The sequence below is a fragment of the Alosa pseudoharengus genome, unplaced genomic scaffold (genome assembly GCF_046254945.1).
Source record: "Alosa pseudoharengus isolate Yale_2024_CS ecotype anadromous, Long Island Sound unplaced genomic scaffold, YU_APseudo_1.1 YU_APseudo_1.1_scf_18, whole genome shotgun sequence".
NCBI lineage: Eukaryota > Metazoa > Chordata > Actinopteri > Clupeiformes > Clupeidae > Alosa > Alosa pseudoharengus.
This window is the reverse complement of record NW_027468650.1, coordinates 23,033,216-23,059,939: the sequence shown is the minus strand read 5'-3', so window position 1 is coordinate 23,059,939 and position 26,724 is coordinate 23,033,216. Positions and strand designations below refer to the sequence as shown.

General features: G+C 45.1%; 1 protein-coding gene across 1 annotated transcript in view; it reads left to right on the top strand.

Moving 5' to 3' along the window:
* The first annotated feature begins 277 nt into the window (after positions 1-277).
* ctdspla (CTD (carboxy-terminal domain, RNA polymerase II, polypeptide A) small phosphatase-like a) overlaps positions 278-26,724 on the top strand; it is a 42,009-nt gene continuing 15,562 nt past the window's right edge. Inside the window, exons 1-3 of the mRNA XM_076290601.1 lie at positions 278-881; positions 21,472-21,629; positions 23,588-23,620. Coding sequence (XP_076146716.1) covers positions 806-881; positions 21,472-21,629; positions 23,588-23,620 — 267 coding nt within the window. The 5' untranslated portion in view covers positions 278-805. The remainder of the gene's footprint in view (positions 882-21,471; positions 21,630-23,587; positions 23,621-26,724) is intronic.

Below are 26,724 nucleotides of genomic sequence, written 5' to 3'. Positions count from 1 at the left end.
ACAGTCAGACCCACAACATAGGCTTACACTATTTTTGGCTCTAGACATTTTTGCAATGTCCCATATGGATCCCCATAGGCTCTGATTTTAAACTAAAAGCCAGAAACACCACTTAAATTACGTCGAGGGCAGCTTGCTGCCTACAGTAACTGTATTGACTTTCATACCAAGCCTTACAAAAACACCGTATCAGCTACCACATTTGCATCCGTTTTCTTATATGGACAGTAAGCGGTAGCTGTACACAGCCAGCAGTCTATTTCGCTTAGGGTAGGCGGCTGCTCTAGTTGTCGAGTTCCAGCCTATGCCGTGCAGCTATTGAGGTGGGCTACCCTACTTTGGATTGGAGAAGAAATATTGGAAGCGTGCATCTCTGTTGGGAAAACAGGCTACAGCGACAACACGATATTCGACAAGACAATACAAATCGAAAGAAATATTACATTATTGAGTACGCCTTGACCTAGCATTGATGCATCGGCCGAGAGGCGGAGGCTATTCTGCACCCACAAGAGACCGCGTCTGATGCAGGATTGAGTCTTTGTTTTTTTTACCTTAGTTAGCGTGTTTTACATAAAAGACATTATAAACTTCGTGGAAATGACGTTAAGTCCAGTCAGCCTTCGCGCATAATAGGCTACATACGGGTTTCTTTATTTTTGCATCAATGTGAAGTGGATTTTAATGCGGACAGATACCCATCGCTATATGGTTGTGTTTCGTATTCGGAGTCTTGGCTAGCTCGCTAGCAAGCAAGCATACGTATATTAAAGTGTATACAGGAGAGGAATAACATCCCGTTTCCATGGACAACACGTCCATCATAACCCAGGTTGCAAATCCAAAGGAGGAGGAAATAATTTCTTCAAGTCAAGAGAAAGGTAAGATTATTCTGCATGATTGACTGAGCTTAGCTCCAATAACTGATGGTACGAATACAGCCTGCTCCATGGTAGGATATGAAATACCTCGCGGTATTTTACATCCCTACAAAACTATTATTTTATTCTAATCATATTTTGTAATAAGCTATTTTGTTCAAGCAAGGGCTCCGAATTAAGCTCGTGAAAGGGTAACGGTATTATTAATATTGATTAAAAGTATTTTTCCGCGATTCGAATACCTTAAATATCTTAGTTAGATCCATGATAAATCTTTGTGGATTTTATGAGATCAAACGATATTCCTAAATCATCAACCAGTGACCTAACTGGACTGGACCATGTGCATCCTGTTTAAGGCACTGAACTCAGCGGTGTGTTGGACTCCTCTGAGCTGTCAGTCCTTCACAGCACACGCTGCATGTAAACAAAGAAGTATTATTTTAAACTGGTTACTATAGGTTTTTAGACACACCGCATGGGAACATAACGTTAAACTAACAATATTTACTAGGCTGTTATGTTGTGCTGGTATTGTCGCTATTTCGTTCTCAGTCTAAACTGCTGTTTTTGATTTAGGGGCGGTTTTCCGCTGTCAACTTGACATGTTGTCGTAGCACTTGGGTTCTTGTGGAAAACGCTGGAATTATTGCTTTCAGTCCGTGTGAGCGCGCGGGGGTGGCTATAGGTGCGTCTTTCCCCGTGAGCACACCGTGTAGCCTACGTGTGTTTTATAAGTGTATTCAGTGAAGAAACAGTTTACTGGTTCGTAGGCGTGTTTATGGTCTGACTATTACACACATTACAGCTGATTAAGGAGGTTGGTTCGCATGTTTCCTATTGAATATTAAATATAGATTAAATAAATGTATTATTTAATAAAAATACATATCTTATAGGCTGCAAAGCTTCCTGAAATCAAATGTAACAAGCCAAACAATAAGAGTATTAGCCTAGTTGTGCAAATTGACTTGATTCTATGCTGGTAAACGTTTTACATCATAGATTCATCATCAGAAAGTCTCTGAGCACAGTAGGTTATGTGACAGTCCATTGTTTATGTCTAAGTGTCTATTTAAGCAACACCGTGTATTTCTCGATCATAAAATAACAACTTTAAACTCATTTCAATGCTACACTGACTTAAAATATGAAAAATGGGGTCTCTGACATTGCTGAGGTGCCTCCCGAACACCTGGTAGCCTACTATGTAGGCCTAACATTGTTGTTACAGGTAGGAGCATGACCCTTTTTGTATGTTTTGGACAAATTGGGTACATATTGAAAATGAACTAAAAGGAATTCCTACATTCCGTTACTTTAATGGGTGTTTCAATGTTCAATGTACATTCTTTTTGGACCTACTCTCATGGCCACCAGGAGAGGACCGCTAGTACACTTTTTGCCTTGCCTTGAAAAACAGACTGAAATTATGAAACGATGTATTCATTTGTTATTGGAAGCAGATGCTGTAGCTATGTGTATTAGGGGTGTAAAAAATATTGATATAAAATATCGATAACATTTTGAATATTTTATTTGGCAATACTGTATCGATTTTTTTTAAGCTTACATGCAAGCACTTTATTTTGTTATTGGCACGGGCAGAACTGTAGGCTACTGTACACTGTACTGAATTGTTTGTCTAAAGCAGACTTTTTTACTTACATTTTATGCTATGATGGTGTCTTTATAAAATCAGTTTTTCAAAAATTAACAAAACAAAAATCGCAATATATCGCCTTTCCTCACAGTATTGAAATATATTGCAATAACATGAATCATAACCCAGTTATTGTAGTATGTACCGTATCGCCAGATTTAGCCCTACTGTGTGTGGTAATGATATGTGTGTGTGTGTGGGGGGGGGGGGGGTGTTAAGGCTTGCCAGTGGAAAGGCCAACAGAAATGGCATGAATCTGGGGTGCGGCAGATGACCTTTCCTGACCTTTAGGGAGCCAGAGGGCCGTGACTGCTGCCTGGTTGGTCCATGGTCACGCCCCCCCCCCCCCCCTCACTCCCATCACCAGGAATATGCCTGAAAAGGTCATATGACAAATACCTCAAACTGTGCTTGCAATCACAGCACACACAGAGAGCTCTCTTTAAATCATTAATTGCTGTGAAAAATTAGGTACTCGATTTAGGCTCTCTCCTTTCCAGGTTTGGACTTGGTCAGTTGTCAGTTTTTGCTATTTCACACGACACTCGCCAGCAGAGAGGCAGATGGTAGGCTCGCCCTGTACCACCGGTGGATGAAGTCCAGACTCACCTTCTCATCACATGTCCCAGTCCCATGTGTGTTTATTAGCTGGTCAGATCTACATTTCAAAACAACATGCTAAGTCAAGACCACTCAATGAGTTACTATTTACTGAACTCAATATCTGTATTACTATCTCTCTCTCTCTCTCTCTCTCTCTCTCTCTCTCTCTCTCTTGTATTTAACAGTGCCGTTTAGATAATTAATCACTCACAATGAGTTCAATGAGCTTGCTGGCAGAAAAGAACACAAACATTACGAGACACCTTTGAAGATCCAGGTGTACTGTGGTGCTCAGACAACAACAGCTGCATTGGCTGATTCTGTTGTGGACTGGTTGTTTTGGCTCTCCAATGATAAGTGATTGCTTTAGATAGGAATATCTTACATTTGCAGTGTTCTGAGTGATAGCCTACGTTCACAGAAAACATCTTGAGGTTTTTGTCTTTCCAGCACTGTATCGACCACATTATGATCACTTTGGTACCTGGCAGCAGGGCATCACGACGAAGCCAACAGCATCAGCCACAATATGTTTTCGTTAGAAGAATGAGGAATGAGATGTAGTATTGGTGATGCATTCACCTTGCCGAGTTAAACCCGGGAAAGCAGCTGAGTTGACCCAAAGCAAACCCCTGTCTTGAGTTACTTTAGGGATTCCCACTTCACAGGAGAGCACCAGATTCAATAATACGATCATGAGGTGCTTTGTGGAATCCCTTTCTGGGAGTTTGTCAGTGAATGAAGAAATCAGAGGATTGGAGAATAACTTAAACAGTGGACAGCACACCCATTGGAGCTGGGGCCCCTGGTCTAGTCCGTTATGTCCAGTGGCCTTGTACCTCACTGGCCTTGGATTGGAGCCACAGTCACTGAATATTTTAGAGCTGGACGAGGCTATTTTCAGAGAGCCTATCAGCTTTCCTTGTAAGCAAAGAAGTGACTAATCGACACTGGTCATGTTTTTAGCCCCGTGCTTAGGTCTGGCGCTTATGGATTTGTATCTTCATCTTCATGCATTATGGATGCCATGTAATGAGGTTAACATTAGAGTCACAGATCAACCGTGGGTGGCTCAGGTGATGAAGCACGCTTACAGAATAAACCATGTTGAGCTGAGTGTGTGGCGTCACAGATGGGAATATGGAAATCTGCAATGCACACAAACAAGCAGTGGTCTGAATAAACATTGTTTGCCATAGACCTGAAGTGTCCAAATGTTACATATGTAACATATGGGAGTAAAATAGTTTTTTGGTTTTTTGCTGGTTTGCTGATACCTGTATTCAGTACATGGTCCCAACATTAGTTGAATGTGCACACCTAGTTTCAACTAGGGTTGAATGTGCACTATTTTGCCTGAATAAAAAAACTAGCACACCTAGTTTCAACTAGGGTTGAATGTGCACTATTTTGCCTGAATAAAAAAACTACCATCAAATCTTTCTGTGTCAGAATTCAGAAATACAGTAAATCCACTAAACCTCACCGTCACAGTGGCGAGGATGGGTGTTAGTTCGCCCTAAGACATCGCCTTTATCCTTCACCACTGGCTCATGCTATTTAGGTATTCATTCACTTTGAGTGCTTTAACAAATCTAAATGAAATCCACGGTTCAGCCAACTGCTCCCAGGGATGCAGGGGTCAACAGGCAGAATAACACTGCTAAATTCACAAGTGAACACATTGTGAATTGTGACTATGTGTGCGGGGGCCCCCACAGTTATTGAAATGAACCAATACAGTAAGTGGCACTCATACTAGGGAGGAATTGAAAATGAAACCCTTTCCGACAGCCCTTTCATCCCTGGGCATTCTCGAAATAGCCCTGTTCTGTTGGAGCATAACTAGATCAAATAGGCCCACAGTGCTGCCTGGTCTCTCTCCATCTCCACTAGAAGAAAATGGGCAGAAGAAAAAGCGTGGGTGGACATGGAAAATGACCCTCTTGTACACACACACACACATATACAACAGCCTGCTGTCTCGGTCCCTTCATCATCCACTGATGTTTGCGGGCCAATTTGAAGACATCTCAGTTTCATGCTCTGATGCAGTGAAATGTAATCAAAGTCTGGGCCGAGGCTATGGTGGCACATGGAGCTCTCGGCCCGACCTGCCCGCTAGTGTCATTACAGACGAGAGCGGCTTTGCTCTAATAACTTTAAAGTCAGCCAGGTATCAGTGGATGAGCAGTTTACCTTAATCTGATTAGAACACCTCCGAGCATGACTGTTATCCCTGCTCAACGTGTGTTGACAGCCAATTAGATTTCGGTCGGAGGAGTCGTCTTCCTCTCGCTCCAGATTCGCTCTCCTCGCCAGGAAATTGACTCTCCCTTTCGTCATGATCGCATTAGACATTTAATTGTTTGGGACTTAAACCCCTGAGCACGTCTTTCAATGATGTCAGACATGGGCCTCGCAAAAATCTAAATGGAATTTAAAAAAGATTGTTGAATAGAACATGTCCTGGTCATAAAGGCTTCATTTTATTTAAATTGCAAATGGGGACCTGCACTTTTTAAAGTATTTCACCTCGTTCTGTCCCTCTCTCTCCCTCCTCTGGTGAGACCTTGACTGATCAGAAGAGGAGATTGATGCATCTCAGTGGGCCAGGGATCGTGACGGGAATCATTCGTCTTCATCCGTCAGCTCCTATTACATCTGCACCCCTCTCCAAGCCACCAGTGAGATTGAGCTGTTCCCCGTCAACAGGGGCCTCCCTGCCTCTCTGAAAGAGCTCGATGTTTTTGACACAGCCAGGAGAGAGAGAAGAAAAAGGATTCAAAAATAGGCAAGGCCACATACCATAGGTTTGCAATTACTCACTCCAAGTTGTGTGCGGAAACCAACAAACGTTACGTAAGTGAACCTCAAGCGGTCTGGCAGGATTGCATTAGGTGTTTTTCCCATGAACTTCAAATCCTCAGTCTTCCTCTGCAGGCTGAAACTGGCCCCGGGGCCCCAAACCCGTCAATGAGATTCATTTAGAAGTGCAACTGCTGCATCTATGACATCCAGCAAGTCCCCAGATCAAAACAATAACAGAGAAAGTAGATATGGCTTCACCAGAAATTCAACCCTTTTTTGGTCACTCAATCCCTCCATAATATGTAGTGCACTATATTTTGAATAACCACTAGTACATGAATGAGTGGATGTGTTATGTTCTGAACACAGGGCCTCTCCTAGCTAATTACTGTGAAATCGGGCCTAGCCACATCCTGTAAAACATGCTCATGCTCTGTTGAGTGACAGTTGGCATAAATCAATTTGACAGATATGGCTCTGTCTAAAGAGACAGATTCTGCTCGTAATCCTGATCGCTCCCCAGGGTTGAGTAACAGGGCTAAACAATCCCTCCAGCAGAGCAGCCTCTCCTCTGCTAGTGCCCATAGACCTTCGGCCTGGTTTCCTCCCGGAAAGAGCTGGGATCCTCTTTGCATCCTGCCTCGAGGCCAGCTGATGCTGTTAGGACACCAGGAGAGCGAATGTGTGTGTGTGTGTGTGTGTATGAAACTCAGTGAAAGAAGAAGAGTGATGTTTGCTCAAAGTTGCTCCTCCCTTCAGACATGTCTACTCACACACACACACACACACACACACACACACACACACACTTACAGTAAACTCTCTCCCTTGCACACATAGACAGACTGTCATTGCACTCACAAATACTTAGCCATACACACACACACACACACACACCATCAGTTCCCTTCGGCTCAACAGAATGGGATCAGCTCTCCCCATCTGGAGAGCCGTGCGGTCTGAACAGTGTGCTGTCCTGTTTTTGTGGTGATTGGTGGCCCCAAACCCGCACACACACACACACACACACACACACAAACACGCGCAGAAAGTCATTTACGTCTTGCTGGGAGAAGAGCAGGGGTCAGAGGAGCTCATTAGGGATTTAATTATATATATATTTTTTTATTCTCCATTTTTATTTTCTTGTTATAAATTGTGGTCGTGCTGAAACATAATCAGTAACACAACTGTTAGCCCACTGAGACGCTAAGCCCCAGACAGTGACCGTTAATCGGCTGCTGCTGCTGCTGCAGTATACTGTGCAGTAGGGGGGACAGATAGGACCTCAGGGGCTTCTGGTGTCACTCTGGTGCCCCATTGCTGCAAGCGGCATGACAAGCACGTGCATAGTGAGAGAGAGAGAGACATAAAAGCATATTGATAAAGTAGATATGTGCAAACATGGGATGAGACAAAGAGCTGTTATAAGGAAACTGGGAACTCGGGAAACGGTTGCCATTGGCCAGTGAAAGCATGGTATGGCTAGGTAGACAGAACGACGAATTAGACACAGACATTTTTATAGATATTCATATACAATATATGTCATATATTGTTATTCATTGTCAAGCAAAAGATAATTCCCGCTGGCTGTTGAAAGTGTGTCTGGTTGTTGTGTGTGTGTGTTTGTGTGTGTGCTCTAGGCCGAACCTGTGAACCTCCATTGGCATGGCCACTCTAACCTTGCCTGCCTACGTAATGGGCTCAAGCTCATACCAGCTGGCAAGCTGGCTTCAGCTATTCCCCTGTGCCACTGTCTCTGTGTGTGTGAATGTGTGTGTGAGTAAGTGAGAGAGTGAGGGATGAGAGGAGCATATGTGTTAGTAACAGTTTCCTGTGTGTGTGTGTGCCATTGTTGAGAGAGAAAGAGAGAGAGTGAGAGAGAGAGAGAGAGCAAAAACTGCCCATGTGTTTATGCATGTGCCTCAGTGGGTTTGTCTAAATGTGCATGTGTGACGTGTGTATCTGTGAGTGTTACTGTGTGTGAGTACTCTTGAGTACACATAGTGTGTGTGTGTGTGTGTGAGTGTGAGTGTGTGTGTGTGTGTATGCCTTTGTGCATTATTAGAGAACAGTGCCTCAGGCACTGTTTAGCTATTCAGTGCACTGACACCATTGCCTTGAAAACATTTCTCTTGCACTTGAACTCATGTCAGTGTGAGGCTTTGCATGTGTGTGTGTGTGTGCGGCATATCCACTCTTTCTGAGCCAGCCTGAGCTCAATGTTAAATTATTCGTCCGGCTTTTTGCAGTTGATTTTGGATTGAGACAGACCTCCATTACTTCCTTCCAACCCCTGGCTCTGATGGGGCCATTAGCAGCCATAATAACGATGCCTGTTAATTAGCGATTCTAAGTAAACAGATTTAAAGTCATTTGGACCTCTCCTGCTCCCCTTCAGATTACCAAATGTGGCGTCCTAATTTGTTTAATGTGGCTGCCTCTACCTCTTTCCTGCCCTGATCTTTAACATAAGGCTCTAATAATATACACAGTGTGTTATTCTTTTGGTTGGGGTATTTCTTACTGATCATCATGAAGTCATGAGGCATTTTTTTCATAATCGTTTGTTAATGGAAAAACAGATAACAAGCGTTTAAAAATTCTGCCGCGCCTGAAGTGCTTACAACACACAGAGCCTTGCACTTCAAAGCACCACTAAATCATCAAGATTAAATGTATGCTAAATTCTCCCCCTTTCCTTATGGGTTTTGCTCTCTTACTTTAGTTGGGTCAACCCTCTTAAGATTAATGGTTTTCCAACAGTTCATATGGCTAACATGTCTTGAAGTTGCTTGTACATCATACATCATGTTCACCCTCTTAAATCACTAGCTGTATCGTCAGCACCAATGAGAAGGATGATACAGACTCTGCAATGGGCCTGTAAATTAGGTATAGTTTGCTATGCATTCTTTACACTGTAAAAGAATAGGCAAGAGGTTTGAGGGTTGGGAGCTCAGCTCGGATTTGCAGCTAAAGTTGCCTGATCCTCAGTGGCTTTCCCCAAACAGCCTTTTAATGTTGTGATGTGATGGCTTCCAGCGGAGACTCAGAATGCACCTGATCAGTGTTCTGGACGTACTGTAGGATTTCAGGGTGAGATTGAGGAGAACATGTGTGTGTCTGTGTGTATGTGTATGGGGGGGGGGGGGCAGTCGTCAAAACAGAAAACAGATCAATAGATCCACCTGCCCCCTTCCCCCGTTCAGAACGTGCATCAGACTCAGTGGGTGTTTGTTGGTGGGAGGTGGGGGTGCGGTTGGCGGAGGGTGTTGTGTGTTTGGGGTGGATGGGTAGATGGCTCGGGCTAACGGTTGATGCACTCTTGCGTAGGCGTGGAGATGCCGTCACCTGCTGCGGCTGTCACAGCCCTCTCCAGTCCCATCGTCCAAGGACTCCATTAATTGGCAGTAGGGAAGATGGATCGAACAGCCACCCGTCCCTGACTGCTCCGCACTCTAATGGGTTTGTGTGTGTCGTGATAGGCCACTGCACGACTGACTGGTGCTGAAATCACAGTGAAATGTGTTTGTTTTTCTCTTTAGATTGAGGTTTGGGGGAGGAAGGGAGAATAAAGGGACACAAAGACCTCATCATATTCTCTCTCTTTGTGCATGAATGCTTGAAAAGGACAGAGAGAAGAGAGCAGAACATGATGAATGGAGGAGACACCACTTATTGTTTATGTCTTCTGTGACAGAGGGAACATCAAAGAACAGTATGTACTGTAGGAAAAGACAAAAGGGAAGAAAAAGAGAAATAGAAAGAGTGAGATAAAGAGAGAGAGAGAGAGATACAGACCGAGAGAATAGAGTGGAGGAGAAGAGAGGGAATGGGGTTCTCCTGGCAGCACATGTGATGGCGGCCCAGAGGACGATGCTTCAGTCCTCAGGATTCAGGGTGAAGCTCGTTTAACGCTCAGAGAGTCTCTGGGGAGGCAGGCTAAATGGGACATAAGCCCTGAGTGTTCCTGTGTGTGTGTGTGTGAAAGAGAGAGAGGGAGAGAGAGAGAGAGAGCATTTGTGATGAGATGGAGATGGTAAAATGCATCAAGGACATGTCTCCCACTGTGTGCGTGTGAGTGTGTGGGTATGTATCTGAATGGGGGCATGCATTTGTTTTGTGAATTAGCGTGTTTGTGTGTGTGTGTTTGTTTCTAAGCTTGTGGGTATGCATTTGTGTGTATCTGTGTATCTGTGCACTTGCATGTTTGTGGGCACACTTCTGTACCTGTGTGTGTGTGTGTGTCTGTACCTGTGTGTATGTGTGTGTGTTTTGGCCTCTGACTGAGCATACAGAACATCAGTATTTCGGATCAGAGTGCACGCTTTCTTCCGTATTTCTCCGTCTGCAGGTCCGCAGTACTACTGATTTTAGCCTCATGTCCAAGCCTCTGATCTCTCTCTCTCTCTCCTTCTCTCTCTCTCTCTCTCTCTTATTGCACACTGCCTGCAGGAAATGGCACACACACACACACACATACACACACACACACACACACATACGCTACCTGAATGAATATTCCGCAGCCAGAAAAGTCCATTCACTTCAATGAGATTTAATGGCTGTGCCGCATAGCAGAGTTGGGTGAACAGATCACAGACCTTTAAAGTCGTAGTCGACTGGGCGTAAAAAATGTGGGCCTTTCCCATGGTAACTACCCCAACAAGCGCTAAATATTATGATAGATTGAATCCAAAGAGTGCACCATGTAGTTGTACTGTAACAAATTCATGCAAGCTGTACGGAGTGAATGGGCCTTAATTGCTCATAGCTGTGGTATATGCGTGTATAGGAGTCCTGAATATGTTATTCGACAGTGACATATAAGTTAGAGAGCTTGGCTTAAGATATTTGTACAAGCGCACAATTACCAGTGATGTTTACATGGGGAAATTATACTAGAAGTCTTAGCCAATCACAATAGAAATTAACATTGTGCTGTTATAACACATTAGCTATAACATTTTACATTGTATTTGTGTCTGCCTGTGGTTGCAAACCAGAGCCAGTGGTAATTTTGTCCTTGTCTAGAAATCCCACTGCCAATCAATAGTGAGATCACAGTTTGACAAGCATCACAGTTTGAGACCAGTGTTATGCTCACATAACACTGTACATCACATGCTCAGCAGAATGTTCTGGACATTAGGCAATGGCTGGTTCTCACAGAGTCTTCTCATATGCCCCTGGATCAATCTATCTGTAAGCTACAGGAGTTGACAGCGAAACCGCTCGTGAATTCCCACTGGGATATGTTTTGAAAACCACCATGATGTTACACAGTCTGTGACACTCCTCTTGCACACTGTCCGTCATGGGCCTCAGAGGGAAGGAGACGCTCGACATGGACTCCCTATGGTATGCACTTCAAGAAAACAGAATATTTCATCATACTCTGTGGCCCTCGAAATATGCAGCGGTCTGTCCCGACTGCCCACAACGTGCTGTACTATCCTGGGGTGCATTTCCCAAAAGCAATTTTTGCACAACTATCATAACCGCATGACTGATCGACTTTCTAGTGCTATTGACAGAACAGTGGAGTTACTTTCTTGTTTCTCTGTTGGTTGCACAACAGTGTTTTCGGGAACAGCCCCCCTGGACTCCTCTGCCTTGCTGTCTCCCCTGAGCGGCCTCGGAACAGACTCCTGCTCCTAAACGCCCGTCTTCACTCACGCCGGAGGCATCCACATGTGTGTCTCTCCATAGTGAAGTATAGGCTACTCGTTTAGCTGTCTTTCAGAGCACAATTGCTCAAGCATCTACAGAATTAATGAATAGTGTAGATAGATAGATAGATAGATAGATACAGATAGATAGATAGATAGATACAGATAGATAGATAGATAAATAGATACTTTATTCATCTCACTTTATTTGACTTTTTTAATGTAAATGGTTTAGTTTTCTTGTGGTTTTGAACCATGGCGTGCACTCCTGGGATTGGGCTGGTAGGTTCCTGGCACCATAAGAGAGGATTCCGATAGACACCATATGAGCTGCGGCCAGTCGGCCACACTACGAGGGGATGTGAGGGTGACATTGTCGCGACGGTAGGTGAACTCACCTTCCCTGCATCGCTGAGTAGCCCAACTGACTCAGACAAAATAAATACATTCATAAAAACACAAAAAAAGAAATGAGAGACAAAGCTTTGCCATCTGTTCCCAAAGACAGTCTGGGTGAGGCTTCACTTTCTCTCTGTGAGTTGCATAACAGCAAATAACAGAATGCTTGAAAGCCTCAAATCCCTATTATCACCCCTTGCCTGTCTTTACCTTTCTCAACACACACACATGCACTCACACACACACTCACACATACACACACACACACACATGCATACACTCACATGCACACACACACACACACACACACACCAGTTTTATCTGGTGATCTGTTCATCACTAGTCATTCCTTATCTCCACTTAATGACAGTAAACTTCTCTAGAGACTGATGCATTCTAGGAATCACAAAGACTGTGCCAATTTGACCGCTAACTACAGTTAAGAAATGAGGCACCATGAATACACAGAAGTGAGCTCCCTGCCTGGTCACCTCTTTTGAGTAAGATAAGATTGGCCGGGTGAGAGTGGCGAATTAAATATCAGTTATGTAAGACCAGCACCACAAGCAGACATGAATAATGTAAGCATACATAATAGGATCTGTCGGGCCTCCGTACAAGCTGATTATGTTGCGCAAAAAATCACTTACTGCAACCCATGTGCCATGGGGCGATATGCTGTAGGTTTTAGCGTATGGCTGTCAGGTTGAGGCCTACTGTATCTGTTGATATCATGGAGGAGCACAGAAACAGCTCCAGCCTGGAGCAAACAAGCAGATGCATGATAGACACGTCGGGATTAGTAAGGCTTCCCAGTTTGTGATGTGTTTCCCTGAACAATTCTAAATACATCACTTTTCTGCTAACAGCTAAACACTGACACTGACACTGAATCTCAGGGAGGAAAAAAATGGTGTACCTCAGGGGTCTGGCTGATTCCGAACATGGCATGGAGTGTGGTGGAAAAACTGGCATGCAGAGGAGAATTTATTTTCCCCTCGCTTCGCTTCACGGCAGGGCTGAGTTTTCTCACCTGGCCTGTAGAATGTGGAGCAGGGCAGCCCTGTTCCAGATCCTCTTCCAGTTTTAACGCCAGCGGTGTCGCTCTGTTTGGACGATCGCCCTGACAATGAGACTTGCCATGCAAAATTAAGCAGATTGGGAGAAAGCCTAGCAAATCTCAAGCCTGAAAATGTGGAATAATACAGCGGCATTATCTGCTGTGGGATTGACAGTATAATAGAGGAAATTTTCTATGGTAGTGTGTGAGATAATGAAATGGGTGTTTTGATATCCAGGTGATAATATATGTTTATATAAAATGATTTTTAAACCTTTCTTTTTATAAAACTGGCCATGTATGTTTAGAAGTTTAGATGTTTTTGGAGGGTGGGGAGGGTCCATTTTAGGCCTAGATGTCACCACATGCAATGACCTTTGAGTCAGCCATTGGTCAGTGTACAGAGGTCTGGGAACATTACGCGGATATTCAGAAAATCTGACGGAAAGCTCCTTTCAAATCTCCTGCATTGTACGCCCACTAATCAACCAAACCGATGACCTCATGCTTGGCCCTGCATTCAGATCGCGGTGCAGGCCAATAACTGCGCCCAAGCCAGAGTGAAACAGAACCTGGTCGATTGCATCAAATGTTTCATAAATGGGTTTAGTTGTAACACTCTGAGGCATCCGGAAATGAAAACATGTCAGGTTCACATCACCTATGTGTTTGCACAGGTGCTTATTTTAGCCCAAATGGAGAGATGGTTGGGCTATCTGGACCTGGGTGGAGGTCAGGGACGTGGGATTGACCCATGGGCTGCCGCCCATTGCATTGGCCCGTGCTAAAAGCTTTCAGAGCGCTGCGGAAGGCTAGTGGTGTTATCTGCTGAATTATTTAAACACGCACCCACTGTCAGCATTTGGTATTTAGTATAGCCAGTCAACTGTGCTGTGGTGTACTTTCTCTCTCTCTCTCTCTCTCTCTCTCTCTCTCTCTCTCTCTCTCTCTCTGTTCCCTCTCTCACTGTCTGTCTTTGCTACTAATGTATTCTATCATTCTTTCTCTCTGACTCCCTTTCTTCCTGACCCTCCCTTTCTCTTCTGTCCTTTTTATCATCACTGTTGAAAATGAATTCAAATGAGCTGTTATTAGCTTGGATGGTTCATCTGCATTACTTCTGTTTCATTCCCACTTTTGGCAATTCAGCACCATTGGTCTCTCAACAGACAGGTTCATATCATGAACAGAATGATGATGGTAATGTTAATGATATAAAAAAAAACATTATAATATTTATATTATATGCAGTAGCCTAATTATTCAATCAACACGACTATGTTAGGACTAAGGCTGTACATAAAATGGGTAGCCACTTTCAGTCTCCTACTTTTCCAATACAAGTTGACTGTTAGGTGTTCTTACCTACAACTGTGTTCCTTTACTGGGCTCTGATTACCATTTAGAAAGTATGAACTGTTGCTTGTATTCCTTGATTAGGGGGACCGTGATTTAAGTCATTCCCAATAAGTTTATAAAAATTCCTTATTCGGCACAGATTGTGTTTTTTATCCTCACCTGTTTGTGCCAGTATATTTGGAAAAATACATATTGATTTTAACTTAATTTTTTTTTATTGCCAAGCTACTTGTTAAGGTCTTTATTACACAATCAAGTCTAAAGAAAGGATCAACAATATATGGCTGCTGTTAATATAGATAAAACCAACATGGCTGTTATCCCAGATCTTATATGCCAGGTCTGAGGTCCACCTGTCTGTTATACTGGTGGAATTTTTACATGCCTTTGACTAGTCTCTTTCCCCCTCTCTGATTTAATGTCTACTTCTGAGGAAACACTGCATTTTAGAGTTTCATGGTGGTTTAATATAAGACCCAATAGAAAGCCTGCCTCTCTGTCTGTCTGTCTGTCTGTCTGACAGCCTGCCTGCTCTACTGCTTTCATACATTCACTGCTAATGGGCATTTTTTTTTCTTTGCTTGCGATGGATCAGCGGGTCACTATGTAAAGAGGATAAAACGCACGCACATCCAAGTCTGATCCTGGGTGCTGGACAAAAACATTACGATGAAAAAGAGAGGAAAAAGTCTGCAACACCAGTATATGCTCCCAATTTATGTTTTAATTACTGTAATTAAAGTAGGTAATTAAAACATAAATTGGGAGCATATACTGGTGTTGCGGACTTTTTCCACTCTTTTTCAGCGGGTCACTATCTCTTCCTGTCAGGAATGTAGAGAATTTCCTGCGTTTCCGCGCGCGGCTTCCGGGCCCCCGGTGAGGGGCCGCGTGGGTCGGACTCGGTCCATGTGACCTGGGGGCTCCGGGGCCCTGCCTCACGTTGCCGCTCCCCTGCTCGCCACGCTCTCCTCCCCGCCGTCGCCCACTGAGCGTGTGGGAACACTGCTGTTTTTCTCCCTTTTCTTCATCTCTCTCTCTCTGTCTCTCTTTTCTTGCTCTCTTTCTTTCTACTCTCTCTGTCTCTCTTTCTTGCTCTCTTGGTTCCGTCTCTTGATTCTTCTCACTCTCCTTCACTCTCTCTCTCTCTCTTTCTCTTTCTGTTTCTCTCCTGGGTCTTGAATTCCTGCGTGCCTCGTGCAAAAGCTTGAACAGGGCTGTGACGCCGCTCATTAAGCCCGCCTGTATCGAATTTACCTGTGTTTGGACCAGCCAGACTCCAGGGAGGCCGTGGAGAAAGACAAGCTGCAGGGCCGGCCACTGTAAACAAACGCAGCTTGTTTTGGTTTTCACTGTTTGTCAGTTTGCCGCCTTAAATCGCCAGAGAAGGTACCATTTAAATTGTCAATTCTAAGCCATAATGTGTGGTTGTTGTTTTTTGTTTGTTTCTTTTCCTTTTTTGACCGTACATGGATGGCGCTCTGAGAGCACTGTTCCTAGCTGCCTGTTAAGGTGTTTTGTCAGCCTTCTTGAGCACAGCAACAGATATGTTTTGTGTGATGTCTCCCGGTAAAAAGCTGCTTGTGAGCTGGCCTTTGAGCTGAATGGAAACATTGCACTTTCACATCCACCAGAGACATGTAATCCCAGGGAGCTAAACTAGACAACAGTACCATGGACATAGTGGCTGCCAGCCACATTCCAGGATCTAGAGAATATGTTTTTTAATGTGTGTGTGTGTGTGTGTGTGTGTGTGTGTGTGTGTGTGTGTGTGTGTGTGTGTGTGTGTTTGCGGGTGGGTGGGTGTGTTTTTGTCTGGCAGCGTGGAGCACTCTGCTGCTATGTTGTTTGTGTCAGAAAGAGGGAAAGAGAGGGAGAGAGAAAGAGGGGGATAGAGAGAAGGAGAGAGAGGGGGATAGAGAGAAGGAGAGAGAGAAGTGTGTTTGCGCTCGGCAGGGTGGAGCTGCTGAGGGGAAAGGAGGGGTCTAAACACGGCTTGAACATAGGCTGATCCTCACACTCCTCCCCAGCGCACACACACACACACACACACACACGCACGCACACACACACACACTCTACAGGGAGGGCAACAAAGGCGGGAGAGAGAGGGTCTTAAAATGGAGGTCTGAGGAGAGGAGAGGAGGGGCTTGATTTGGTATAGCACTGACTGTATGGGCAGAGGCTGAAGGAGCCAAGACCCAAGAGCAACAGCAGCAAACAGAGTAGAGGGGACACCAGGAGAGAACACTAGCTTGCATTGTGTTCCAGTGCAGAGATAGTGTACAGGCCAGCTATTCCACTGAGCAGGTCTGCTTTCCCCCTGTGCAGGGATAGTGTACAGGCCAGCTATTCCACTGAGCAGGTCTGCTTTCCCGCTGTGCAGGGATAGTGTACAGGCCAGCTATTCCACTGAGCAGGTCTGCTTTCCCGCTGCCTCACAGGCTACAGGCTACCATGTCTGCTCCTTGGACTCTGCCCTGTTTTGTCCATGTTCATGTTGTCTGTTCTGTTTACCTGGAAGACTGCTGAAGTCATCTTGCTCTTCAAATTCCTGTACTGTTGCATGTCAGTGGGGACTAACCAGCCTGCATAATTAAAGCCAGTGACTCCAGGCCCATGATAGACTACTCTTTTGTACACGTTTTCAGTGTCTCCGTCCTCCGTCTCCTCTGTCCCAGCGGGTGTCCCAGCGCCCAGCTTGTCCATGGACCCATTAGGTCTCCCCATTGTGCTCCCGTGTGCAGATTAGCTTATCAGCAGAGGTGCACTAATTATATTTGCCCCGAGAATCCCCAAGGCCGAAGAGCAAGTGTGTGTGTGTGTGTGTGTGTGTGTGTGTGTGTGTGTGTGTCTGTGTGTGCCTGTGTATGTGTGTCTGTGTGTGTGTGTGTGTGTGTGTGTCGCACTGTAAATAGCAAGCTAGCTCACACACACACACACACACACACACACAAAGACACACACACACACACACACACACAGACACACACACACACACAAACACACACATACACACACTGTCTGTGGTGGGGTCCTGTGCCAGGGCCCCTCCTGCTTTGTCCTTTCCATCAAGGAGACGTGACACTGGCCACAATAATCACCCAGGAATAACTGCCCCTCTCTGTCTCCTCTGGCTCCACTCCTGTCGCCAGGGTTGGATTCCCTCTCGGCGCCTCAGTGCTGCCCGGTCCAGTTCCTCTGCCCCTGGACCCGAGCGTGGTAGCAATAGCAACAGCTGTGGAAGACGTTAGGAACTGATTGACAGGAAAAGGAACCAAGTATTTCACAGTTTTCTTTCAAGTGTGATGGAAGACTTGCGGTAGTTGTTGCCGGTGTTGAAACTTGGGGTCTGTAGAAAGCAATAGCAGAGTCCGACTTCAGGCTCCTCAGTGATTTGTAGAAGTCCTTGTGTCAGCAGCAACAGTGGGGAGTAATGGAGATGTGATGTAGCTGGTTGCATTTGTAATTTAGACTGGAGGATGTGATGGTGGAGGGATGGATGGTACTCGTGTGTGTGTAGAGATTTGAAGTGATTATGAAAAGGCTTGATTACTATGAATAAACTATGATGATTGACAAGCCATGCATCTCACTCTACATCATCACACAAAGATAACCTACTGTACTGTTGAAAATAATGTCCTTGAAAATGTTGAAGTTGCATTTAAATGAACTGTGTTTAAAGGGTAGTGTTATTGTTTCCGGATGACAGATATCTTGAGTTTCTGTTGGGCCTGTCAACACGTGCTTACAAAATGAAATATCTTTGTTTTAGATGTGGCAGCACTTTGAAAGGTATTATCTATCTTTGCAAGTGACTCATCCTATGATCTGCAGTGCTTTATGTAAAACCATCAGAACAGTGTCATTATAAGCATTAAGCGTATTAGCAGTGTTTCCTCGTGTCCATACTTCAGTGGTGCTCAAGGCTTGCTTACTGTAACACACAAACTTGTACACATGTATGCACACACACCAGCAGTCACACACACTACACACACAACACACTCCCAGACCAGTGTGCTTAGCTTGTGTCTGTGTTGGTCAACAGGCCGCTCTGTAACCCCCCCTCACCCCCTCTGTGCTGTTGGCCTAAAGCTCTCAGCATGATCTGATGTGTTTCCCCCGGCGCTTTAATCAGGCAGATGCCCTGGGTAATTACCCTAATGCAGTCGCACCCGCCACCACCGCCATCGCCATCATGAGATTTGGGCCCCCACCGCCTCACTCGACCTGGCCCAGGCCAGAGCTGCTGTAGATCAGCCGCTGACTGGGGCTTTGGAGGTGAGGAGAGGAGAGCTGGCTCCTTACTAACGCAGTCAGAGTCATGTACTTGATAGCATGAATACAGGTTAGCGCATAACACAGTGTAAAACGAACACATATAACGCGTATAATACAGCGCAAAACAACGCAGCACAGCACAACACACAACAACACAGCACAGCATAACAATGCAGCACAACACAATTCAAAACAACACAGCACAGCATAATACAGCATTTCATTACATACCAAACAGCACATGGAGTGTCCATGCTAATAGAATGCACACCTGAACTGTGATTTAAGTCACCTAGCATGAATGCAACCGCTGGATAAATGTATATAAACAGAAATACCAGAGCTCAAATTGTAGATCCTAGAAACCATAACATTGTATCAAGCACATGTAGTTCCTGCTTCGGTTGACTGCACACACATTCCCCATAATTTCGTCTTTATTTCTCTCTCTCTCTCTTTCTCTTTCTCTCTCTGCTGTTGCTGGGATAGAAGCCATGCTTGAGTGCAGGATTGGTATTCTATGAAGACGGTCTTCCCCGGGATGTTGATGGGTATTGGGGTTGAAATGGAATTGACCCCTCGCGTCTCTGATAACAGACTTCCACGTTTTCACTGCAGGCTCTCGCAGTGGCCTCGCTGCACTGCGATGCTCAGCGCTCACAATTTCGCACTCTCAGGCCCAGCTGTGCCGTAACCGTACTGCCGCTTATAATTGTTTACAGTCACGTTGTCAAGTGTGTGAGTGAGCGGGAGACGTGTGGGAGCTGTGACAGAGAGAGAGAGAGAGAGAGAGATAGAGAGATATATAGAGAGAGAGGGCATAGACTTAGAGAGAAGGAGTGAGTGATAGACTGAGTGAAAATGCGGAGAAAAAAATAGAGAGAATGACAGAGAAGGAGAGTGGAAGACAGGGAGAAGGAGCGAAAGAGAGAGTGAATAGTTAGGGGAGAGAAAGAGATAAGGAGGCAGAGAGAAAGTGTCAGGGCTTTTTCAGAGTGAGAGGGTGAGAACGGTGAGAATGTACAGCAAATCTGGCTAATTTGTTGCAGACGTTTCTGTTTTTCAGGCAATTTGCTTCTCTCAACATGTTTACTCTGCTATCATCCCGTCTCGTAAGGGGAGCCAAGGCACTGAAATAAACAGACCTATGTAATCAATTTGAATCATTCAGCACAAGCTGTGCTATGTGATTGTTGTTGCAATACACACTTATAGATTATGTAGGTCTGGAGGAAACAGTTCTACAACTGATTCAACGCCAATATTACAACTAAAACCCAGGCTGATTTCTGGTTCAAAGCCATCACTGGTGACTCTCAGTGTAAATGGAATTGATGGTCTTTCTGTACAACTCCCTGGTGAACGAAACTCAACAGTGATGCAACTGTTGAAACCAGTGTTTTTCTTTTGTATCCTCCCTCTACATTGGCTTTGGAACTGACGAGAAGCTCTATCTCTGCACTCTCTGTTTTTTATTTTCCTCGGCAGAGTGTTTCTGTGTGGTGATGTGTGACAAGTCATTCCAAGTTCAGCACAGAGGGATAGGCTTTGGCCAAATCCATTTGGAGCAGGGAGCAGTTGATGGGCTATTAGCCTAGCGTATGCTTGTTAGTCATCCACTTCTAATGGCCATAGAGACACAGCTCTGGGTTGCAAGAGCAGAGGCTGAATCACACGAAGAGACAGAAATGCAAGAGAAAAAGTCCTTTTGCAGTTGGACCCCTAAGGCTACAGTTTATTTAAGGTGGGGATTCTACTCTGCGCTTGGACAGCGTGCATGCATGTCTCTCTTTTAGTTATTTAAGGTCAACCTTTGACTTCAATTAATGAGCCTATGTACCCCCAGGACTCTCATCTATCAGCCATCTCTATCTATTAGAGACGCAAAAACACAAAAGTTTCCATCATCCTCATATACTGCATTCTCCCTGATTCTCCCTCCATCTCCAACCCTATCTCTTACACTGGGGCTGTTCTCTTACTCTGGGGCTGTTCTCTTACTCTGGGGCTGTTCTCTTACTCTGGGGCTGTTCTCTTACACTAGGGCTGTTCTCTTACACTAGGGCTGTTCTCTTACTCTGGGGCTGTTCTCTTACTCTGGGGCTGTTCTCTTACACTGGGGCTGTTCTCTTACACTAGGGCTGTTCTCTTACTCTGGGGCTGTTCTCTTACACTATGGCTGTTCTCTTACACTGGGGCTGTTCTCTTACACTAGGGCTGTTCTCTTACACTAGGGCTGTTCGATGGCAGGGTGTGAAGTCAGGGTATTATGTATACTGAAACTTGGCTCTCGACAGAGACCATTTTTTCAATGCTGAGTTACGGCGTGCAATTGTCAGACAGGGAAACCTGTCAAGTGTGGAGCGGGCAAGGTCATCCCGTTGCCACGGCGACGGGACTCGGTGCGCACAACAAAGTACAGGAGGTTCTAATTCCTGATGTGTTGACGCGAAAAATTACTCACAACGGACAACGGATGCACCGCTCCGTTCAGCTCCGCTGCCTGGCTGAGCCTTTGCGTCTCAGGGATCAGTTACACCCCAGCAGCCTGCTAACTCAGACGAGCATCTGCGAAAGGTCCTCACGGAGATAAACACAGGGAGAGGGAGAGCCCGGGCTGCTAACCACCTTTTCATCGCTACTTTTTTTGTTTTCTGTTTTTTTTTTTTTTAGCAGTTCTTTCATTGTTTTTGTGTCTTTCCTTCTCTCTGTCCTTCTCCCACTGTGCAGTTTCCCAGTCCAACAGCAGCCTAAAGAAGCATCGGAGCCGGAGCATCTTCAGCCCCTTCTTCTGCTGCTTCCGCAACTATAATGTGGAAGCACCCGCCCCCAACAACAAGCCCTGCGCCCTGCCCCCACCGGCCGAGGAGAACGGCAGCCCCCCCAAGGTGAGGCGTCCCAACCGCACACGCTGCAAACACACAACACACGTTGCACAATAAAGTTCCCACAGAGTAAAGAGAGTGTGTGCGTGTGTGTGTGTGTGTGTTTGTGTGTGTGTGTGTGTGTGTGTGTGTGTGTGTGTGTGTGTGTGTGTGTGTGTGTGTGTGTGTGTGTTGTACAAATAGATAAACTTATCTGAATCTTTGGATGCACATCTTTGAATGGATGGATAAATTATTGATTGAGAGGACGGATGAGGGTATTGGATTGACAGATATTGGATGGACAGATATAGATGGATAGATGGATGAATATGGATGAATGAATGCACAGTTGGATGGGGATATGGGTGGATGGCTAGTTGTTTGCTACCAAGAGGATTTTAGTTTATGCCTGTTTTAGCACAGCTAGGCACGCGTCACACATTGCAGACATTCCTGCGTGCCTGTGCTCACAGTAAACTGGTTCTAAACTGGTTTCAGAGGGCTGTGTTGACACTGGCCTTCTCGGCCAGCCAATGCATTTAAGGTATGTTTTCGTTTATGGATCATTGTGTCTTTGTTGGGGTTCAAGCACAGTGTCTGTGTCTCTAAGCTCTGGGTTTAGAAGCTGTTTTTCTTTTTCTTCTTGTCTGTGCACCGTGCTGAAATGCGGGCTCCCTCTCTCTCTCTCTCTCTCTCTCTCTTATACACACACACACAAACACACACACACACACACACACACACACACACACACACATGCTCTCTCTCTCTCTTTGCTCTCCGTCAGCACCACAAATTTTTCCAGCTGTTCCGAACCCGTTGAACTCGGGAGGCTGTTTACCATCCAGTTCTAGAAATGATGGGCACGCTTCCCTACACACATTCTTCAATATCCGCCCACACACACACACACACACACACACACACACACACACACACAAACTTGCAGGCGCAAACATACGCACTCTCAAACTCCCTTACATGTACACCCACATATACACACAGATACCCACACTCACTCTTGGTTCTTACAAACATGAACAGTTACACATGAGCACACACACACACACACACACACACACACACACACACAAACACACACACACACACACACTCAGAGGCTCCCCAGCTTCTTTAAGACCTATAAGGTGGGCCTTGTGTGTGTCTCGTGTGATGGATTGCCCCGTTGCGCCCCCCTCAACCCCCCCCCTCCCTTACCCCTCTCCCCCTCTCCTTTCTCCCCTGTTCCTCCTCTCCCTTCCCCTCCTCTCTCGCTCCTCTCACGTCGCACACACGGCCCTCTGTATGGCGTGTAACGAGCGTCCAGTCCCGCAGAGAGCCGATCCGTCCGTGGCGGGCTGGCTCTTCCACAAACACGCGCTTGGCTCGGTGCTCGCGATGCCAAGGCAGGTACGGCGCGCTATAAACGGATTCAGCGCCTCGGATCCCCTCGGCCGCTAATGTTTGCACGCGAGCGGCTCGCACGCTGTGGTGGAATGTCTGTCCATTTTACAGGTACATGTGGTCGCCACTGACCCGTTACGGACACTCTGTAGCGGAGAGGGGGGTGTGGGGTTGAGGGGCAGGGGGGTGACAGGGAGCTGGTGTGTGTGTGTGTGGGGGGGGGGGGAGGGGGGGGGGGGGGGTTTGTTTGTATGTGAGTTTGTTTAAAGAAACTTGCTGAACCAGGTAATGGAGAGTGAGGAAAGTTTTCTGAGTGTGTCTGCTGTTTTTTTCTGCTCTGGACAATGAATTTGTTTGTGTTTTTATGGTGTTAACTGTATGGTGTTAACTGTGTGTTTTCTGTATTATAACTGTATGTATGTGCTACACTACAATGTTGTGTACGTATCTTTGTTTTGTAGTTCTTATGTTTTTGTTTTTGTATTCTCCCTTTTCTTGTTTCTTCTCTCTCACTCTCTCTCTCTCTCTCTCTCCCTCTCTCTGTCTTTCTCTCTATCTTTTTTCTCTGTTCATAGTGTGACCAGGTCCAGGTTATCCCCATCCCTAGTGTATGTACTGCACTTTTTTCATTATATTTGTCTGTGACGCTTCTGTGACTGGCAATGTGCATGCTTATACCTGAAGAGGGAGTTGCCTGATTTGTTTGTTTGTCTGTATGTTTGTTTGTTTGCTTGCTTGTTTGTTTTTGTTTACTCATCTGTGTGTGCTGTGATCCTCTTTTCCCAAAAAATATCTAATCCTATCCCAGACGACAGCATGTCTGTGGGAATTATATGATTGATTGGAGGATTTTCTCAAGACATTTTTTGAAGTCTGCATTTCTCTTAGTATAAAATTCTGATTTGCCATCCACCAGTATGACAAATAAAATTTATTTGAGACTATTATTTTTAACAAATAATGAAATGTTTATATACTCTAAGTCGCTTTGGACAAAGGTGTTGTTGTCTAACAGCCATAACCATAAACATAAACATAACTTCCTCAATATGGTGACGGTAAAAAACGTGGCGTCTTTAACATTATGAGTGCCACACTTCTTTTGGTGTGTTGCCCATATTGTTTTTTCTCATTGTTTATCAACATAGTGGAAAGACTAACAAATCAAGCAGTTATTTGCCAATTCTTTCTCTGTTGAGGAGGACATTTAAACTTAATGCATTTTCTTTTTTCAGCCCCTTTTACTCATCAAAATGTGTTTAATTGAATTCTGCATTCTCATTTAGAGAGCGATATTAAACTTGGCCTGGGCACCATTTTCATTGTACTTGACCAGTGATACTTCTATGAAAGGATGAGTTGTCTTTAAAATGGTGATTAGATGTGATATTATTCGATAATGCGCTGAATTGCTTCTCTCTGCTCGCGCCAGTGTAGCGTACAGGAAATTTATTGTGGCCAAACTCCAAAGTGACTTTCACAGATTCCCAGCTTTAATGTGATTTTCATGGTCCAGTGTGGGCCAGTTCTTATCAGGCCCCAAGGCCCTGAACAGTAGTCTCTGGTGGCCTATCACCCATACCCCCATAATTAGTCTCCAAAATGCATGAAGAACTACTTCACTTTCACCATGAAGACAATTTCATTTGCACTGGAGGCAAGAAAGCAAACCAATTAAAAGTCACATTACTCTAAAAGGAAATCAAAGAAAGATAGAATGCATTTGAATCCTTCCCATTTTATCAATGCTAAACATCATTGTTCTTAATTCATTTATTTGGTTATTTGTCTATTTTCCTTTGGTAATATCTTTAATAGTTTTCATTTACTAATCTACTGTATCTATACAGTAGGTCAGCTATCTATGCCCTCATGTTCCTTTGGCTGCATGCTATGGACATACGGCCCGTTTTCTCATACCCAGCTCAGACCTGCTTGACCTTGGCATGACCTTCATGCCTCTGGAAAGCCCAGTGTCTGTCCGTGGGCCCTTTGGCTGGGCTCCAGGCGGGTGTGGAATCACACCTCTTGGGTGCCCCATGGAGCCGCGGGGCCCGGTACTCCTCTCTCTCTCTCTCTCTCTCTCCCTCCCTCACTCTCTCTCCCTCTCTTCTCTGCCTCAGCCCAGGCTGGCTAGGCCAGGAAGAGCCTGCAGAGAGGTGGCCAGCGCCCAGGCTCGTCCTGCCCAATCAGAGCCCCGGAGGGGAGAAATGAGATCTTAAAAATACCCGACCTGTCCCTGCTGACTCAACAGCCTGTTTTTTTTGTTGGTTTTTTTAGGTTTTTTTTAAACCTAATTTCCAGAAATATCGCCCCTAGTTATTCGCATGGCCAGTTGCTTTTCAGGACTATATTGACATTCACAACATCAAGGTCAGTTCATTATAGGTCATCTATAATGTGTGTATGTTCAGCTATCGACAGGCGCTCATGTCAAGTCAAAGATGATTATGGTGCAAAGGCCACAAACATGCCATGCTGGTGATTGAGTGGTTGTCCACCTCTAGACCAGCTTCATACAAATGAATGTCAAGGTCAAACAGTCTCTTCAGCTGCTCAGTTCTAGAACATGCATAATATAAATGCTTGTGTATACTGAGCATCCAGTAGAGGATTCTAGAGGGTTCATGCATGCTTGACCATTAACCATGACCATGAATTATAGATGCCCTGAAATATGGCATGCATAAAAAAATAGATTCTGGTGTGCAGGTATGAGAATTGCATGTTGGGAGATCTTAATACATGAGGGTTGGTTTGACCCTGCTGGCTTGCCATAGGGCTGTATAAATCACCCAGCACGTGCTGTGCCCTTGAATGCTTTTGTCCTTCACCACATGCAGGGGTGGATGTGCACATATACAGATGGAATCACACATAGTTACAACCTCACACACAGAGAGACAGAGAGAGAGAGAGAAAGAGAGAAACACACACACTAGAACGCACTTACTGTATGTACACAAACACACACACACCACACAATTATTCAATCCCTGACTCATACACTCCAGGACAAAAATTTGTTTATACATACAACACATTGAGTCGCATACATTCAAACTCAAACACATACATACTTGCATTATGTATGTGTGCATGCACAAACACACACACACACACACACACACACACACATACAGTCAAACGGCAGATTTGTGATTAATTGTGAGTAAGTGTGCCCCCCCCCCAAAAAAAAAAAAAACCCAAGATGAGGCCATCTGGCCACTTCCTTCCCTGGCTCTCCCAGTCCAACCTCACCCAATAATCCTCCTCATCCCCCCTTGGGGCTCTCTGTGTCTCCTCTCCTTGACCTGTGCCAGCTCTGTCCCATGGCCCCAGTGCATGTCCAGCCAGACTGCTCTTAGTCAGGGCTTTGGCAGCGCCCGTCAGAATGAGGGCAGCCATCATTTCAAGGCATGGGGAGGGGAGAGAGGAGACACTGATAGGTGATGAGCTCCACAGCTAAGGGAGGACTTGGGAAAAGCTTATCTATCCATCCACCCCCTACTTTAAAACTAGTCTGTGATTTTAATCAGATTAAAACCACTCAGTTGATATAAACAATGACTTGGATGGTTTATAGTACTTGTGCATATTACTTATATATCAGCGGAGGGGTTGAGTAGGTACCTAGCCCAAATGTCTTGTTATTCGTTGTTATTTTTTACTTCTCTTTGATATGGGGGCTAAATAACCCTTGCCATTGATT